This window comes from Hyperolius riggenbachi, chromosome 12 (genome assembly GCF_040937935.1).
Source record: "Hyperolius riggenbachi isolate aHypRig1 chromosome 12, aHypRig1.pri, whole genome shotgun sequence".
NCBI classification, from domain to species: domain Eukaryota; kingdom Metazoa; phylum Chordata; class Amphibia; order Anura; family Hyperoliidae; genus Hyperolius; species Hyperolius riggenbachi.
Genome location: NC_090657.1, coordinates 87,701,976 through 87,722,493, shown reverse-complemented (window position 1 = coordinate 87,722,493; position 20,518 = coordinate 87,701,976). Strand labels below are relative to the sequence as shown.

At 44.8% G+C, this 20,518-nt stretch overlaps 1 protein-coding gene across 3 annotated transcripts in view; it reads right to left on the bottom strand.

Annotated features, from left to right (window-relative positions):
- Positions 1 to 20,518, bottom strand: part of RAMP2 (receptor activity modifying protein 2) — a 114,687-nt gene that overhangs the window by 51,497 nt on the left and 42,672 nt on the right. Inside the window, exon 1 of one of the 3 annotated variants that reach the window (XM_068262332.1) lies at positions 1,217 to 1,307. The exons of the other annotated variants lie outside the window; for them this stretch is intronic. Coding sequence (XP_068118433.1) covers positions 1,217 to 1,259 — 43 coding nt within the window. The 5' untranslated portion in view covers positions 1,260 to 1,307. Of the gene's footprint in view, positions 1 to 1,216; positions 1,308 to 20,518 lie in introns of those variants that run through there. 3 annotated transcript variants of the gene reach the window in all.

Here is a 20,518-nt window from a genome sequence, read left to right as displayed (position 1 = left end):
ACTTCCGAAGGGACGCTACTGTTTTGATAGATAGATAGGAATTGCACAGTTTTAACCGGTTGTTTGTTTCACAGGTCTATAGCCAGTTAGCAGTTTTCTCTGGGCTGATAGAAAACAGAGATGGTGGCAAATCTACCCCTGGGTTGGAGTAAAAGTGTATTTTCGTAACCTCACAGGCTCCCTACTGCGTCGTGACGCTCAAACTCCGCCAATTCTACGCAGATTGCGTCCATAGCTCTCAATCTGTGTGCTAGAATCGGATCGGACGGTTTTGCGTGTTCACGGCCAGTGGGGCTCCTGTGACACTCCCCACCCCCACCTCTGAGAATAGAATACCAGAAGTATACTCCTCAGTATAGATAGAGTCGAGAGAGGGCCCTCAGTATAGGTAGCAAGAGGGCCCCCAGTAAAAGTAGCCAGAAGTAGCCCTCAAAGTGAGCACAACTCATAAACTTAAAAAAAGCCAAAGGATCAGCATGGCATCTAGGCAGTGCCAGTTATAGACAAAAGTTTATCAGTGGTTGCCATATTTACCATAAGGCACTGTAGGCACGTGCCTACAGGCACATAATGTTCCTCCTTCCCAATGCAGAGTCCCGAACAGAGTGTAAATAACTCTGTGCATTCCACTCACCAGATCTGTCTTCAGTTGGGGGCACCTCTAGCTACTTAATACTCTGGCTATACTAAGGGACACCTGTAGCTACCTATGACAGGCAAGGGAATAAAGGGAGAAATGACAACTGGGCCAGCCTTGTGGTGCAGGTCGGTTGGGGTTTGTAGGTTCGTGGAGGGCAAAGTCTAGGGTACCCAGACATTTGTGCCTATAGGCTCCTATGATGTAAATCAGGTGGTTGGAGTGACAAAGTGTGAGTAGAGCCATAAGCTCACTGAGCTCTTCCATTATTAAAGATAGCATGCCAGGCATGGCTCTTTGTTTCTCCCTCTTATATGTAATAAATAAAAAAGCTAGTAGCCTCAGACAGGAAAGTGTTGTGTGTTCTGACCTAGACAGTGATAGCCTGCTGCAGCCACCTCACCCATGCCACCTGCTGAACTATGACCCTTGTTCTGATTATGTCAGAGTTAGTGCTGGAAGGCTCGTCATCACTACTAGTCCAGACATGTTGCGAACATGCATGAACTGTCCTCCAGCAATAGTAATGGTTTCTACATACCATAGTAAGTAATGATAAACGGTTGAACAGACACTCACAGAGAACTGTATAGGTGACAGCATCGATCTCCCCTAACGACATCTCAGATATCACAGGACCTGCATGGGGCCAGTGGTGGGTGACACAGTCCATCTCTGGAGAAGGTAAATGGAAACACATGGTTAGTCCAGACTGCTGTGTGAAATTACTGATAAGTCATCAACAAGCAATTCAGGGACTTATGAAGGGGTTGATGACGTTTAGATTGTTGTGGTTAAATGAGGCTTTGACCTGTAGAGCTATTTATTTGCATTAAAGGTTTTTGCTATGTTTTAAAATACTGACAAAAATGTAATTTTGCTCAGGTCATTAAGGTGGAAGATCATTAATGATTCAGTCTTGATTGTACAATCTTACCACTTCCATGTAACATAAGAGACTACCCAAGTATGCATTCATAGTACATTCACTTAGCTTACCTTTCTAATACAATAAAATAAAGGTGAGATTGTATAAAAATGTTATCATTGATAGGAAATTACAAGTAACTCCTCCATACTCCAGTACAGGCAATGCAAAACATGGAGGGAAGATGGAGGCACCCAAAAATTCAAATTAGGTGTGCCAATTATATATAAAGCTAAAAAAGGTATCTTACCACTCCAGATGACAAAACACCCAAAAAGTTTTTTTTGTTGGGATAGGATTTATTCGAGCATAATTACATGAAAAGACAACACATTTCATAGGTCTCTGCCCGCTTCCTCAGGTCAGTAAAATAACTATAACTGTGTATGGAGCGTGGCTCCTCTATAGTCTTTCGTTTTGGTGTTATCCAAAACTACAAAAGATACAAGGAGTGCGATTTACATTAACATTTAGTTACAGCAGGACCTGGAATACTGAGTGGGGACGGTAATTTCCCCACAGGTGATGTATGGTGGACTGCAACCCACCCTATGAGTATAATCACTTAAAGAATTTTGAGCACTACTAAGCACCCCATGATACTGCACCATTTGGCTCCTGGTCTCTTTTTATCACACAGGTGACAGGTGCTCCTCCTTTGAAGGAAAACTGCAGTGCCCTCCACTACCCTAAGCAAGGCAAAAAGTAGGCCAATTTTATAAAATTTGGTAAATCAATAATGTAAATATATTGCATTATTGATCAGGGTTTCATTTTAAGATATTTTAAGCACACCCACACAAAAATATACTTCACTTTTCAATCCTGTTTCAGACTATGTTTAACACTGGCAGTTTCCAGTTTGGGCCTGATGTTGGACATAGTCTGACACAAAAAAACATGGCCACCCCTAGGGCACAGTTGCCAGATCTAGTCCGGCACATCGTTAGCCTCTTTAGATCAAAGTGTCAGACTAAGCCCAACCCTTTGTTCCCCTTTGGCACCACACTGCTCTGTGTAATATCATAATTACTCTGGTGCATGTGCAATGGGGGCGGAGTTACAGCGCATGAGCTGGTGCTGGTCCCCCTCATGCTGTTGCCAGGGTTCCTCCTAGCTCTAGTGCAAGGAGGTAGAAACCCTTCACAATCTCCACCACAAAATACTCCCACGATCGGAATCATAAAATTTGGGCACCTGGGGCTAATGGACTATTAGCGCCTATGGGGCATAGGCGCTAATGTAAAATGTCGGCTATTGGACGCCAAAGAAGAAATATGGGCGCTCGATAAATAGCGAACGCCGGGCCCGTCCAAGCAATTTGTTTTCATTTTGTGAATTAGTGATTTGAAAAATATTGTTTCGAAATTTGTTTTGACAATTCTAATTTCGTAAATGATCATTTTGAAATGTGTTATCTTAGAAATGTATTGCTTTTTGTATTAACGCTATTTGCAGCGAAGAAATGGGGTTCTAGGGTTAGGCATCAGGAAGGGGGATTTTAGGGTTAGGCACCACAAGGGGGATCTTAGGGTTAAGCACCATCAAGGAGGGTCTCAGGGTTAGGCACAACCAGGGGGGTATTAAGGTTAGGCACCACTAGGGGAGGGTTCTATGTGAGAGTAGGATTAGGTTCAGTTGTAGTAAAATATCGGTAATATTTACCATTGTTTTACTATGCTCATTACGAATTTAAATATATTTTCGTTTTTCTTATTATTTATAGACAAAATGTTGACCTTTTTAATACCGTTATTTTAACACCTTTATTATTCTATCTCTAAATGTTATAGACAATATCTATACCCTGCGCCTTTTTTCCCCACTCTTATTTGATGTATGCCCCATGATCACCCACATCCTACCTGCACACCAGAAAAAAAGTGAGTGCTGTGGACTTGAAAGGGTTAACAGCAGTTTGCTCTTTATTTGTGTTGTTTTGTAGTTATTCCTTTATGATGAGTCCAGTTTATGTGCCGATGTATTCCCTTTGTTTTTGCAGCATTGAAGTTCCCAGACTTCTTCTGGCAGCACAACTATAGAAAGGCTCCTCTAATCATCAGTGATTGATTGCTATCACGGGTCGCTGATTTTCCTCGGATCACTGCTTATTACTGGTCTCTGAATATTGTTCTTGGAGCTTGATTTCGGACGTCATTTATATTCATAATTATCTCAAAATTCTCAGCAAATTTTTTTATACTTCATCTTAGCTAAAGTATTTGGTAAAGTCCATGCTATAACTTGTTTATGGGGGGGGGGGGGGGGGGGGGCAATGTAGGCTTACAAACATCAGTTATATAGCTTGCGTTTCTACCATGGTATGTGGACGACGGGTGACTTAGATTACTTTTAGCGCATTCTTATGTTTTACATTTTTGTATGAATAAGAATAATCGTAACTGCTCGTTACCATTCTGTAGATAATGTTAGTTTGCTGAGTAAAGGTGCTAATTAACAGTACAGTCTCCTGAATGATTAATCAGCCCCACAAATGGTGAGCAAGATGTAATCCAATCAGGTCCGATCTGTGGAATCAATCCATAAAACAGACGCACAACACAATCAATACATTGGTCCTTTGTTGTTGAGGGGCACCATAAATGTTGCCTAATCCAATCAATTAGATGGTTGATTGTTCAGGAGATTGTACCCTTAATGGGCACTTTAGGAGACAATTTACTTGTTTCACATACTGTGGGCAATTTTTCCGTGTGCTGCCTTCACAGAACCTGAATTCAGCCCATTGGTGTTGATTTACATCAACATTATATATATATAATTCAGGCACCAACGAAGCACAAAAAAGTACTGAAAACAAAGAAAGAAATATATCACTGAAGTTAACCATTTCAGGACCAGCATCTAAAACCCCTTAAGGACCAGGGCATTTTTGCCATTGTGGGTGTCTCCAGTTTAGATAGCCAGAGAGAGCTATCCCCAGTATAGATAGCTAGGCATGGGTGTCCCCAGTATAGATAGGTGTCCCCAGTATAGGCAACAGCCATTACTCACCTCTCCAGGTCCAGTGATGAGCAGCTCTCCCCGCCATCCAGTCTCACACTTCCACTAAGCTCCAGTTCCCGGCTTGATGACGCCACCAAGGCAGGGCCCAATACTAGAGGCAGAGAGAGGATGGATGCCAGGCAGAGTGGAGGGGAGAGATGATCGCCAGGGGAACGTCAAGAAGGTGAGTTCCGGTCCTCTTCTTCCCCTCCTACTGTCGCTGCTTTCAGTGATCACAACAATCAGCCGGCGATCGTAGTGATCATGTGATCATGAGCCAATCGCCATTGCTCCTGATCAGTGAGGGGAGATGTCAGCTGCCATATGACAGCTTAATCTCCCCTCTCGGGTGCATGTGATCGCTTCAGGAGCACAAAAATCAGGTGGCGTAAATCCTACGCCGCATCAGACTTGGGCAGCCACAAGTGTGGCGTAGGATTTACTACATGCAGTCGACAGGAGGTTAATCATTGATTTATTTTGAGTGATTTGCATGTTCACAGAGTTTTGAAAAGTTATTTTAGGTATAAGTTGGCCTTTATTAAAGTGAATGTTTACCGTTTAAAAAAAGAAAAAGTCAGATACTCACCTAAGGAGAGGGAAGGCTCGGTCCTAATGAGCCTTCCCTCTCCTCTCCCGGTGCCCGGTCCCGCGCAGGATCCCCCGTAGCAGTATTCGACCAGTTCGGTCAAATACTGCCACTTCCGCATGCCTTCGGGAGCTTTCGGAAGCCTTCGGGAGCACTCTGGCTCCCGATGACGCGGCCGCTCCATACTACGCATGCGCGAGCGCCCTCTATGACCCGCTCGCGCGTACGTAGTATGGAGCGGCCCATCTTCGGAAGCCCGAGTGCTCCCGAAGACCTTCGAAGTCCCTGCGGCGGCGGACGCGAACGGAGGAGCCAGCGCAGCACCGAGGGCACCGGGAGTGGAGAGGGAAGGCTCATTAGGACTGAGCCTTCCCTCTCCTTAGGTGAGTATCTGACTTTTTCTTTTTTTAAACGGTACCCATTGGCTTTGAGTTCAGTTTTTTGCCTACATTTTCTCCTAAGTGACACTTAAACACCTCATCAATATAATACCTTTTAAGCCACCAGCAAGCAAGAAAATACTCAATAATTTTGATAGTACTTTTTCACCTTTTTTTGGTAGTTTTTCAATTGCAGAGTGCTGAAAAGTTACTTTAAACAAAAGATTAAACATTATATCCTAGGAGAAAATTTAGAAGATAAAGTTAATCGAGTAAGGGCTAAGGTTGAGAAACGGGTAAGGAGAAATAGTTCAAAAAAAGCACAACTACAATTGGTTTCTTTTAATTTGACTTTATTTTAAATAAAATTAGAATGTGATAATCAAGAGATTTGATTCTGATTAATGTGGCAGTAGATCATGTGGCAATACTGATTTATAAGGCAGGGAGCACACATGTTACATTCACACACATTATACCACATACGGCGCACACGGCAACATGCGCACTTCTGCACTGACCATTGTAGTCAATGGAGTTGATTCACTAAAGTAATTAGTGCAAGAAACCTCCTTATTACATCAGCGTACCTTAATGTTAAAAATCCTGCGTCTTATGAGCGCTAGTGGCAGTGTAGCATGCCTAAGTAAGCAACAGTTGATGTATCGCTGCCGAGCGTTACTTCACTAGCGTGGCCGCTACTGTGTTAAATAATATGGTTACTATTAACATAGTAACTATTACTCTTAGCTATTTACTTTAGTGAATCAACCCCAATGACCTGCTGGGGATTCGCATGCCGTTTACATCTTGCGTTCATATTATCGCACAGCAGTTTGGTTTTTCATGCAGGATGCAGGCGCTTCTAAATTCAGCACATTGCACCGCAATCACAAAAACCATGAATAATCACGGAAAATCACTAGCAGAAAACACAATCACAAACACAGAACGAATGCAGAGCCCTTCAAACCCCCAGAAATGCCCCCAAAATTGCTGACCCGATTTCTTTAAATTACTGCTTACAAGTATTGAGTGGGATTTACATATACAGGGTTTATAAAGTCTTTTAAAATCCTGTCATGTCAGCAGGGCTGGATTTACCACAAGGCACCGTAGGCACATGCCTACAGGCGCCTGATGATTGAAAGGCGGCTCACTCCCCTCCCTAAGCATCTCCCTTCCTCCTTCCCAATGCAGAGTCCTGATTAGAGATGTCCCGAACCTCCGATTTTCGGTTCGCGAACTTCCACAAAGGTTTGATTCGCGCAAACTTTAGCAGACCGCAATAGACTTCAATGGGGAGGCGAACTTTGAAAACTAGAAACAATTATGCTGGCCACAAAAGTGATGGAAAAGATGTTTCAAGGGGTCTAACATCTGAGTTTTTGCATGGATGAGTGGGATAGATGCCAAAAGTCCCGGGGAAAAATCTAGATTTGACGCAAAGCAGCGTTTTAAGGGCAGAAATCACATTGAATGCTAAATTGCAGGCCTAAAGTGCTTTAAAACATCTTGCATGTGTATACATAAATCAGGGAGTGTAATTAGAGTACTGCTTCACACTGACACACCAAACTCACTGTGTAAACAGCTGTTTGCGTAGTGATGGCCGTGCTGGACTGGTGCGCACCATGGCGAGATTGCTCTTCCTCACTCAGTGATGTCAGGTAATGTCTGGCTGCCTTATCAACTTTCAATGGTTCTTTCTCTACCATTGTTAAAGCTTACATCTATTTTTTTAAATACTTGTTCTGCTTGCTGTTCAGTACCTGCAATGAGAATCTTATGGAGGGCAAGTCTGCCATTGCGAGAGACCACGGGTAATGGCCCGGGAATCCTGGTTCGATTCCGGTCCGGAGTGGGAGCCTAAGAAACGGCTACCACCCCCGCACATGCAAGGAAGGCAGCAGGCATGGCATGCACGTCCCGAGGTAGTGAACAAAAATAACAATACAGGAGGACTTTCAAGGCCCTGCTGTATATGTGAAATGAATCAACTTTAAATTCTTTAACAAGAATCTGTTATGGAGGACAAGTCTGATGGTGCCTTCACTGCGACTCACCAGGTTGGTCACCTCCTCAAGGAGGCGAGAATCTGTTATGGAGGGCAAGTCTGCCATTGTGAGTGACCACAGGTAATGGCCGGGGAATCAGGGTTCTATTCCAGTCCAGAGTGGGAGCCTGAGACCCATGCTGTATAAATAATGTACCTGCCCTGACCGTGCTTTGCAGACCAGGCATCTGTGGTCAGGACCCTTGACCCAGCGCAAGACGCATCAAATCGAAAGCATTTGCCAAGAATGTGTTATTATGGAGGGCAAATCTGCCATTCATTCAACTGTGTGAAACTTTTTATGGTACTTTCTCAGTACCATGGTGACCACGGGTAATGGCCGGGGAATCCTGGCCCGATTCCGGTTTGGAGTTGGAGCCTAAGAAACTGCTACCACCACACATCCAAGGAAGGCAGCAGGCAGGCATGCCCGTCCCGAGGTAGTGACCAAAAATAACAATACAGGAGGACTTTCGAGGCCCTGCTGTATATATGAAATGAATCAACTTTAAATCCTTTAACGAGAATCTGTTATGGAGGGCAAGTCTGATGGTGCCTTCACTGCGACTCACCAGCTTGGTCACCTCCTCAAACGGCCGCATGAGCCTGCATGCATTTCGCATCAGTGTCCAGTTGTTGGGCCACAACATCCCCATCTCCCCAGATTGGGCAGCACGGTGGCGTAGTGGTTAGCTCTCTCGCCTTGCAGCGCTGGGTCCCTGGTTCGAATCCCAGCCAGGGTACTATCTGCAAAGAGTTTGTATGTTCTCTCCGTGTCTGCGTGGGTTTCCTCCGGGCACTCCGGTTTCCTCCCACATTCCAAAAACATACGGATAAGTTAATTGGCTCCCACTAAAATTGGCCCTAGACTAAAGTACTTACACTACATAATATAGATATATGGCAATGGTAGGGATTAGATTGTGAGCTCCTTTGAGGGACAGTTAGTGACAAGACAATATATATATACACTGTACAGCGCTGCGTAATATGTCGGCGCTATATAAATACTAAATAATAATAATAATAATAATAATAATTGTGTCCTTCTACTGTAATTGTACAGGTACTGGGTGATGGCTTTCTCCTGTTCTAGCAGGCGAGAGAACATGACCAGGGCCGAATCCCAGCGAGTCGGGCTATCACATATCAAGCGTCTCACCGGCAAGTTGTTTCTCCGCTGAATGTCCGCAAAGCGTGCCACTGAACACAACAGGTAGGTATATGCAGTGATGAGGTGGGTTCACTGAACAGAACAGGTAGGTATATGCAGTGATGAGCTGGGTTCACTGAAAAGAACAGGTAGGTATATGCAGTGATGAGGTGGGTTCACTGAACAGAACAGGTAGGTATATGCAGTGATGAGGTGGGTGCACTGAACACAACAGGTAGGTATATGCAGTGATGAGGTGGGTTCACTGAACACAACAGGTAGGTATATGCAGTGATGAGGTGGGTTCACTGAACACAACAGGTAGGTATATGCAGTGATGAGGTGGGTTCACTGAACACAACAGGTAGGTATATGCAGTGATGAGGTGGGTTCACTGACCACCACAGGTAGGTATATGCAGTAATGGGTATTACAATGTGCACCTGCCACACACACAGGTAGTCACTGAATGTGCTGGGCCTGGCTGGCAGTGGCACACCCACAGTATGAATTAGCAAGGCTGTCTATGCAACACAAGTGTCAGTGGGACACACACAAAAAAAATAGATCACAAGAACAAGATTAGCTCTCAAAAGAGCTGTTGTGGGGTGTTATTTTAGCAATAAGAATCAGCAAGGAGCAAGCTAACAAGCCTACAACAGCCTAACTAATCTTTCCCTATGAGAGTCTGAAGCAGCTGTCCCTTCTCCAATTAATGCAGGCACACGAGTGAGTGTAATGGCCGGCGGAGAATGCCTTTTATAAGGGGGGGGGGGGGGGGGGGGGTCTTCACGAGGGAGTGTAGCCTGATTGGCTACAATGTGCCTGCTGACTGTGATGTAGAAGGTCAAACTTGACCAGGGGCGTAACTAGAAATCACTGGGCCCCCCTGCGAATATTTGGATGCCCCCCCCCCCCCCATAGGTGCCAAATAATCGTAATGGGGCAGCGTTTCACTGTAAATTAATTGTAAAGTGGGCAGCATTTTACCAGACAATCGTAATGTGGGCCAGAAAATCGTAATGTGGGCAGAGTTCACCAGAAAATCGTAATGTGGGCCTTTAGAAAATCATAATGTGGGCAGAGTTCACCAGAAAATCGTAATGTGGGCACCAGTCACCAGAAAATTGTAACGTGGACAGCATTCACCAGACAATCGTAATGTGGGCAGCGTTCACCAGAAAATCATAATGTGGGCAGAGTTCACCAGAAAATCATAATGTGGGCAGAGTTCACCAGAAAATCGTAATGTGGGCACCAGTCACCAGAAAATCGTAACGTGAGCAGCAGTCACCAGAAAATTGTAACGTGGACAGCATTCACCAGACAATTGTAATGTGGGCAGCGTTCACCAGAATATCGTAATGTGGGACAGAAAATCGTAATGTGGGCAGAGTTCACCAGAAAATCGCAATGTGGGCAGCAGTCACCAGAAAATCGCCATGTGGGCAGCAGTCACCAGAAAATCGCCATGTGGGCAGCAGTCACCAGAAAATCGCCATGTGGGCAGCAGTCACCAGAAAATCGCAATGTGGGCATCAGTCACCAGAAAATCCTAATGTGGGCAGCAGTCACCAGAATATCGTAATGTGGGCAGCAGTCACCAGAAAATCGCCATGTGGGCAGCAGTCACCAGAAAATCGCCATGTGGGCAGCAGTCACCAGAAAATCGCAATGTGGGCATCAGTCACCAGAAAATCCTAATGTGGGCAGCAGTCACCAGAATATCGTAATGTGGGCAGCAGTCACCAGAAAATCCTAATGTGGGCAGCAGTCAGTCACCAGAATATCATAATGTGGGCAGCACACACCAGAAAATCCTAATGTGGGCAGCAGTCACCAGAAAATCCTTATGTGGGCAGCAGTCACCAGAAAATCGCAATGTGGGCAGCAGACACCTGAAAATCGTAATGTGGGCAGCAGACACCTGAAAATCGTAATGTGGGCAGCAGACACCTGAAAATCGTAATGTGGACAGCAGACACCTGAAAATCGTAATGTGGACAGCAGACACCTGAAAATCGCAATGTGGGCAGCAGTGACCAGAAAATCGCAATGTGGGCAGCAGACACCTGAAAATCGTAATGTGGGCAGCAGACACCTGAAAATCGTAATGTGGGCAGCAGACACCTGAAAATCGTAATGTGGACAGCAGACACCTGAAAATCGCAATGTGGGCAGCAGACACCTGAAAATCGTAATGTGGGCAACAGACACCTGAAAATCGTAATGTGGGCAGCAGACACCAGAAAATCGCAATGTGGGCAGCAGTGACCAGAAAATCGTAATGTGGGCAGCAGACACCAGAAAATCCTAATGTGGGCAGCAGTCACCAGAAAATCGCAATGTGGGCAGCAGTGACCAGAAAATCGTAATGTGGGCAGCAGACACCAGAAAATCGCAATGTGGGCAGCAGACACCTGAAAATCGCAATGTGGGCAGCAGACACCTGAAAATCGTAATGTGGGCAGCAGACACCAGAAAATCGCAATGTGGGCAGCAGTGACCAGAAAATCGCAATGTGGGCAGCAGACACCTGAAAATCGTAATGTGGGCAGCAGACACCTGAAAATCGTAATGTGGGCAGCAGACACCTGAAAATCGTAATGTGGGCAGCAGACACCTGAAAATCCCCCTGCAGAATTTCAGAGCGCCCCCACCCCCCCCTCCCCCCGGGCCCGCTCGTGGCCGGTTTTTGGGGGCTGGAGGGGTGGCAGCATGAGGGGAAAGCCTTGCCCACAGTCGGCGGGGAGAGGGGAAGTTCCCCCCTCTCCCTCACCTCGGGGCTCTCCCCTCTGCGCCCCCCTCCAGCTAGTTACCGTCTGTGGGCAGCGGGCCGGGCAGCAGCGGCGGCGGGATACATACCTTCTTCCTTGCGTTCCATCGCCGCCTTCTCGCTCTAGCGGCTGACGTCACTTCCGCTTCCGGAAGTGACGTCAGCCGCTAGAGCGAGAAGGCGGCGATGGAACGCAAGGAAGAAGGTATGTATCTGCTGCTGCTGCCCGCTGCCCACAGACGGTAACTAGCTGGAGGGGAGCGCAGAGGGGAGAGCCCCGAGGTGAGTGAGAGGGGGGAACTTCCCCTCTCCCCGCCGACTGTGGGCAAGGCTTTCCCCTCATGCTGCCACCCCTCCAGCCCCCAAAAAACGGCCCCGAGCGGGCCCCAGGGGGGGGGCCGGGCCCCCCGCGGGCGCAGGCGCTGCAGGGCCTATTGCTACGCCCCTGAACTTGACCCTAATGGTGCACTATGGGGGCGTACCGAAGTACCGGGAAAGTTCACCTTACATGGCGAACGCGAACCACCGGAAGTTCGCCTGGAACCATTCGCCGGCGAACCGTTCGGGCCATCTCTAGTCCTGATGAGACTGTGAATAAGATGTTACTCACCCAGCTCTCAGCATTCCACTGATGAGATCTCTTCAGTTGGGGCACCACTAGCTACTTAATACTGAGGGTTCTTCTGGCTACCTAATACTAAGGGGCACCTGTATCTACCTATGACGGGCAAGAGAAGAAAGGGAGAAGTGACAGCTGGGACAGCCAGCACAATTGTCGTGCAGTTTTGCGGGTGTTTGTAGGTTCATGGAGGGTGAAATCTAAGGTGCCAGGACAACTGTGCCTATAAGCTCCTGTGAGGTAAATCTGGGCCTGCATGTCAGTATAACATTCATCTCTTACAAACATAGACATAGAAGTTTTATAAAATGTAAAATCATATAAATGTTCAATATGTATAAAAAACGATATTTTTATGGAGCTCAAAAAATGTAGGCATATCAAAGAGATTACTGAATACAAACATAGTATGACCGTCAAAGGGAAATATATATGTTACATACTGTAGAGTAGCTTCCCCAATTGCAGCACCCAACAATAAATATGCTCCGTGAGATTCCGCACCCATCTCTTCAGAAGCCTATAGCATGGCCCTTGAAATAAAAGTCTCAAGACCTGGCTTGCCCAGGAGGACTGATATCTATGAGCTAAGTAAAAAATATATTTCATGGTATTAGTTATCCATCAATAAACTAGCTAAAAAAATGGGAGGTGGAGTACAAGCCCAGAATTCCCATAGAGTAAGAGACCACTAGTGGTTAGGCATCCGTCCATCACAAGAGGTTAATCAATGAGTAGTTCATGTGGATCGTTATTGTGGATGATAGTCAGACCACAACTTCTTATTTAATCTGGGGATGGGCGGGCCAAGGTAATCCATGAGAAAGCACAAGGGAGACAACATATCAGGAGCCAATGATGAAATATACTTAAACATCAGGATAAATCATGTAAAGAGAGTCACTCACGGATTTCAGGTTGCAAAAGAACTGCAACCACCAATAAGGCGGCAGGAATTCCTCCTGCAGCGGCAATACAATCCTGCAGCGCCAAAGGGAGAAGAACAATCGGCTCACTTGTGATGACGTCATGCATGTATAATTGTTTTTTGCTTGTATATCAAAATGTTGCATGGACCATATACCAAGTCAAAATTTCTCAAGAATTGTTGCTTGTATTGAAAAGCGCTCTTAAAGGATTACTATCGTGGCAAAAGTAGGGAGTTAAAATCTGACAGAACTGACAGGTTTTGGGCCAGTCCATCTCTTTATGGAGGATTCTCAGGGTTTTCTTAGTTTTCAACACCATTTCCTGAACAGCAGTTGCAAAGTCTAACTGACAAAAAGCGTGCAAGTGATTAGGTAGGCTGGCTGGTATCTTACCTGCTGTTCAGGAAATGCTGTTTAAAACAAAGAAAACCCTGAGATTCCCCTATGAGGAGATGGACTAGCCCTAAACCTGTCGGTTCTGTCCAATTTTCACCGCCTACTTTTTTCGCGGTAGTGGTGCTTTACTCCAAGTTACTCTCAATGCAATTACTGTAAAATCTTCTGCTTCAGATAAATGGAGCAAACGTACAACAAGAAAACAAAACACTCCCTTTAATACCTTTGATTGTTTCTTCTTTAATAGATGTGAAATCGGTTCTATCTAAATCATCTTAATTTCTTCTTTTGTGTTTCTCAAAGAGGCCTCTCGCTTCCCTGTATCCCTCTCAACCTCACACAGACAAAGCAGCTGCAAAGCCATCTATTTTATTTCTGCCGGAGAGTCTTCCAAGTCAGTTCTCACAGCCAGACTCTGAGGGACGCGGCCAGTCATAGTCTCTATCTTGTCAGGCCTGTTAGGAGGGATGTTCTACTGGCACTGACACACTGGCCTGGCAGCCACAGCGTTTAACACATGCTGGGATTTTAGGTCTCCTAGACCATAGAGGAATAAACATAGTCATGTTTAACAACAAAACCAAGTCTTCAGCCCATCTTAACCCTCCACATTTGTTTTCGTATTGACTACTCTGTGAATGAAATCCAACTTGTGGTAAATCTCTGTTTTATGCACAGTGTTGTTATACATTGCCGTTATGTCAGAGCTGTCCAACTGGTGAAACAGATGAGGCCCTCAAAGGACTGTTCAACGTCTGCCAGACTGGCCGAGAACTTCACAGCCGCTCTGTATAAATTATACATGAAATTAAAGCAGCTTTGTGACCCAGACTGTTGCAACACAATCGTGTTCCTGTATTCTGACACAACTTTGCATGTTTGCAATTAAGTCTTCCTTGTGGGAGAGGAAATGTCTCTATGTACCTCACATTGAATCAATGTATAGGTGGTATTGCTCTTATCTAAAGAAAGATTTAAAAGGGGTCCAGTGTTGCCAACCACATGCCGTTTTAAACTTGTGATAACCCCTTCCTAACAAAGGCTACAGTTCACTAAGTCCTGCTCAGTCATTTTGTTTTTTTTCTAGCGGTAAATTACTGTTTGTGGTAACATGTATTTCTTTTGTGTGCAATTCAATATTTAACTGAATGTGGCTTTAGTTTGGTAAGAAACTTGGTAATTGATGAGGTAACAGTGCGTTATTCGGGCGGAAGTTCCTGAAAATGGCGGTATATCACCAAATAAATAAATTAAAAAGATATAAATACATTAAAATAAGTTTCTGGGTAGGAGAAAAGGTATTTAGAGCAAGTGACTGCATTTTGACAGCGTACGAGAGAAATGGCCGCCGGGAGACTTGGGCGCAATTTTGGCAAAGCAAGAAAAAAATTAGCAAAACAATTGATTTCTCTCAGAAAGGACTCGATTCCTACCACACCATTCAAATAGATTCCAGGAGGGAATTTGTTGAAGATCTATTAAAAATCACAGCAATGCTATAGCATCAATTTACTGCTGCTCCTGCCCCGCCCCTGATCCACCTAGATTTTCTGTCCTGTTTAATATACTTAACCACTTCGCCTCACAGGCTATTTTATCCTTAATGCGAAAAGCCATGTTCACCTTTCAGCGCTTTTCCCATTCATTTGGTCATAACTTTATCACTACTTATCTCATCTAAATAATCTATATCTTGTTTTTTTCACCACTAATTAGGCTTTTTTGTGGTCGACACTTGTTTTTAGTATTTACTTTAATTTCTATGCATTTATAGGGAAAGACAAGGATTTCTCTCAAACTCCATTCCCTATATTCCCCAAACTTTACCCCCTATAGTTTTAAAATAAACTATGCTAATATAGATAAAACCTACACATCTTATTTGCCCATTTGCCCCGGCTATTACAACATTTAAATTATGCTCCTAGTAAAATGTATGGCGACAATAAATTATTCATTTTTTTTGTACCCTGTCAATAATTAAAAGCCATTATTTGCTAAAATAACAGTAATATACCCTCATGACATACATATTAACAAAAGCTGGGCCCCTAAGGTAACTATTAATGTTTAAAAAAAAAAAACTTTAACTATTTGTTATAAGTGTTTATGTTTGGTTATTACAGGGATGGGGGTTTAGAAGGGGCTATATAACTAATAACTATATTAACTAATAATAACTATATTACTAATAATAACTGTACTATAATAATAACTATTAGAATAATTACTAATAATAACTATATAACTAACTACTGTATATCCACCAACATAATTTATGCTAACTTAGTCCTAGTGCATACTGTAGCAAGTGGTGCTTAGTCATAACACACGTGACTCTAAAGCTCATGTTATTTCAATGGATTAAGTTTGCAGTAAACTGTTACTTGCGGTTCCCTTTTGTAACGCATGTGCAGTGTACTGCGGCTTACTGCAATCTGTTTGCATTAACCCTTCAGGTACTTCTTTATAAAGCTGTAGATTATAAACTTCAGAGTTTTACCATCATTTTACCACTTATTTTTTTCTTAAAACAGTGGCCCTGATTTACTAATGTACAATAACAATGCTGAGTGGAAGCAGTGCGAGTTAATTTCACCGCTACTACCGGTGACAGTGTAGTAGCAGTATTACATTGCCTTACTGCTGCAACCCGCATTACCTAAGTAATGCAAGCATTGCTAGGGCAATACGCACTACAATGCAAGTTACCCTAGCAGTGCTCGCGTTACTCAGGTAACACTGGTCTAATTAGTCAACAGGCGCTACATAGTCAGTGGAAGTAATTATAAAATTGCCGGGCCCTTCCTGCACATGGCAACTTTACCATAAGGTTAGTGTATTAGGGCCATCATCATCCAATGACATCTACATCAATATCTCTTATATACAGTGGTGTTGCTAGCCCCAAAGATCAGTGGCACATGCCCTGGATCTATTCTGGGGTGCCCCGGATGTCTCCCAAGCTGTTAGCTGTGGTGCCTTAATGGCGGACATGCTGGGAGCTGTGGTGCATCAACTGAGGGTACGCGGGGTGCTGTGGTGCCTTTATGGGGGCATGCAGGGAGCTGTGATTCTTCTATGGGGGAATGCTGGGAGTTGAGGTGCCTCAATGAGAGGCCCACGGGAGCATGGGAGGGGCTCCACTGGAAGGTTAGGGAATGGTTTGGGAAACTGCCAGATAACCTGGTGGCAGGCTAGCCCACCCAGCAGCAAGCCAGTCCAACCAGCACCGAAGCCAGGCAACTCTGCTTGGGTATGTTTAAGTGACACTGCCTATTTTTTGTACTAATGGAGAGGGGGCTTCATACAACATTTTGCTGGGCAGGCCAACTTAGACCGCTGTTAAGTTCATGTAAATTTGACTCCATACATGACCACACCCACATTCTGGTGCGTGGACACACCCATTTTCCAGCTGGAGTGCCCAAAAGTGCCCCAGATCTCTTGTTTGTGTACTGCATTTTAAAGAGACACTGAAGCGAAAAAAAAAATATGATATAGTGAATTGGTTGTGTACTATGAATAATTACTAGAAGATTAGCAGCAAAGAAAATATTCTCATACTTTTATTTTCAGGTATATAGTGTTTTTTCTAACATTGCATCAATCTATAATATGTGCAGATTACACAACACTCAGCATTCAAAATGAGTCTTTCAGAGCAGTCTGTGAAGTAATGACCTCTCCTCTAGCAGAGAAAAAGTAAACAGTTCACTTACAGTTGAGATAATAAAAGTCAGATAACAGCCCTCTCCACGACTAATGGCCCATACTCACGGGCTACAATTGTCGCCGCAACATGCGGCGCGCGCGTGTTCGGCGACAGGTCGCCCGTGAGTATGCGGCGTTGCCCGGGCGCGCACCCCGAACTGTCGCCCGTCGCTGATGTCGCCAGGCGATTGGCGCGGTCAATCGCCTGGCGACAGTCGCCGCCGCAACTCCGCCGCAACTGAGTACGTGGACTAGCGACAGCAACATAATTGTAAATAGACGGCGCTTCCGGCGGGGGGAGGGACAACAGCGACAGCTTCTGCCGCATCAGTTGCCAGGTCCCTCCGCAGTGTGTATGTGGAGGGACCTGGCGACGAGCTGTCGCCGGCATGTCGCGCACACGCTCCCGTGTGCTAGCGACATGCCAAATTGTAGCCCGTGAGTATGGGCTATTAGACTTAGTCGGAGAGTTAATGGCTTGTTTGCATAGAGATAACAACTGGAGTTTCTTAACTCTTCCTGTACTGGAAACAATTAGACTGATGTATCTGATCTTAATGTTTTATTTCTTAGCTGTACTACACATACAAATCATAATATCATATTTTTTTTTTCGCTTCAGTGTCTCTTTAAATGCATTTTAATGTGTTTACATGCATTTTAAATGTTATGATTTTCGCGATAATGAATGTGTTTACATGCATTTTAAAGATTATGATTTCCACGATGGTGTCCCTTTAAGGTTAGGTGAGGTAAGTGTTAGGCTTATGGTTGCTTTGTATCCAGATATGGTAAGTGTATGACTAGGGATTAAAAGAAGGTTAGGTTCTGGTGAAAAACATAGTTATGGTAAAGTTAGAGTTTCCTTGGTATAAGAGTTAAAGCCAGGCAGGGTTAGGGGTAGGGCTATAGGAGAGTTGGCATCACTGTAGTGAGTACTCAACAGTGGAAGGGAGATGTATTAGCGAAAGGTCTGGTAGCTGAGGAAAGAGGAGGTCAGGGAGAACATGAATTGGATATTGGGGGTTAAATTGCCACTATTATATCTTGCATGGAAACACAAAGTTTGCCAGTGTAATTTGGGATGTCTACAAGGATGCATGAGAATGATCGAAAATCAGATGTAGCGCAGCAGAATACAGAATCCTTATTTGAAGGGAAATAGATTTCTACAGTGAGAACATAGTGTAGGATACAAAACACAATACAGGTATGTCTTGTTTTTCACTGCCTGTGTAACTCCGAGTCCTTCTATTGGAATTTGGATGTGATCCAAAACAGGAAACCTCTTTAATAATAAACAAGGCCTAAAATAAGGAGCCTGTCCCAGATTAATTCTCATACATCAAGTGCATGGTGGTATTTTATTATTGTTTTTTGTTTTCTTTTGCTTTCTTGGTTTTTTTTGCATGTGTGCTAGCATACAGATGCAGTAACAACAAGTTATAAAAACTGCATCAAATTCATTATTACCTTTGCTCAATATTTAACTTAAAGCAAACCTGAACTAAAAATTATAAGTCAAAATAAACATACACACACAGGTCATACTTACCTCCAGTGTAGTCTACTCCTCAATCCCTTTCTCCTCTCCTGAGTCTCCTGTTTGTTCACTGTGATTGATGGAATTCTCTGTCATTAGTTGATTGATGGCCACTAGATCAGCCATTTGATAGATCCCTTTCAGACCAAATCTGATCAGAGAGGGATCTATTATTCATCCACACACTGCACAGCGATTTCCAATAGATTGCAGCATGAACCTATTCTATAGAAAAAAATCACTGCGCATCAACACTCCACTGCAGAAGTTTACCCTGTAAAATAATTAAAATTTGCACATAGTGCCAAGTATTGCCTTAAAACAAACGATGCCTTGCACCCAGTGCCACACTCCTGAGGGTAGTGCCACCACCTTGGGAAGGACAAGAGTAAAGCTCCGCCTATGTGGCTCCACACTCACCAGAAGCGCCTCTTGTATCTATGCGTATCACAAAAGCCGGACAGCCAAGGATGCACTTTGATCCGGTAAACGACTATCTATCAAGTTCAGGCCTTGTTCACATTGTGTTCGGTCTCCTATACTTTCCATTGAGGCGGAATCACCTCAAAAATGGTACACGCACCGCTTTTCTAGCCGCACAGCGCATGACCTGCGCTGATATGAACCTTCTCATAGACATTCATTGTCCACGTGGTCGGGGGGGGGTGTTTTTAAAAATCGCACGTGGGCGAAAAAAGCCAAAAACGCCTGCAGTGTGAACAATCCCTTAGGGCCCGTTTCCACTTGTGCCGCATGCGTCAGTGAGACGGGTGTGCGGGAACGCAGGTGAATACCAGAAGCCGTGCCATGCACGGCTATGGGATTCGTAGCCTCCCGTGCGAAAACTGTGGGCAGTGTCGGCCGAATCGCTAGGGTAAGCGATACGGCTGACGGCGCCATAGTTTCCTATGGCAGAGTTTCCCCACGCGATTTGCCTGCTCTGTGGATTTGGAGCGTTTTCCGCTCCAGTGGAAACGGGCCCTTAATGTATAAAAACAGCCATACAGGGGATCGTATTGCACATGGAACGCTCTTGCCGCGGACCAGAGAGCCACACGTTACCTCCGATCACCCCACTTCCTGGTATGACGTCAGCGCACACCTCTAACTCCGCCTGCTGGGCTTCCCCCTTTGCCCCCCCCCCCATGTAATGTGGCACCCCCCTCCCCCGGCTCTGTGGTGTGTGTAGAAGCAGCTCGCCTATCCACTGCATCACTTGGGGTGCCTGTTCCCCGTGACCTCGCCTCATGTACATGGAGTCTGTACATGAGATGGAGTACAGGCACACCTGTAGGCAATAGTGAAAAGACCATAGAGGAGGCACGTGAAGGATAGGTGAGCTGCTTCCACACACACCGTCTGGGTTGGGCACATTACAGTCCAGGCATCCGTCTCATGCTGTCACCAGCGTGCACCGACTGAGCCCTTTGGAGTGAGGCCTTTCCAGCATGCCAGATCAATAGTTTCAATCAATTTGTCTGGAAATCAATCAGAACAATCAATCATTTTGCGGCACCGATCTTGGTGGGGTATTAATGCCGCAAAATGATCAGGAATTATTGTTTCAGCTGAGAAAAATCTGAAGTGTGTTCATTGCTCAGCAGTCACGCCCGAAAAGTAAGATAATATTTTATTTCTTTCAGTGTTCAGTTCTACTTAAAGCGGACACGAACTCAGAACTTCCTCTCTGCTCTAAAATAAGACACAAATCCTGCAATACATCTGCAGTGTGTCTACTTACTGCTTTCATGGAAGCAGACATAGGGTTAACATCCTGTGTTTACAAATTAGC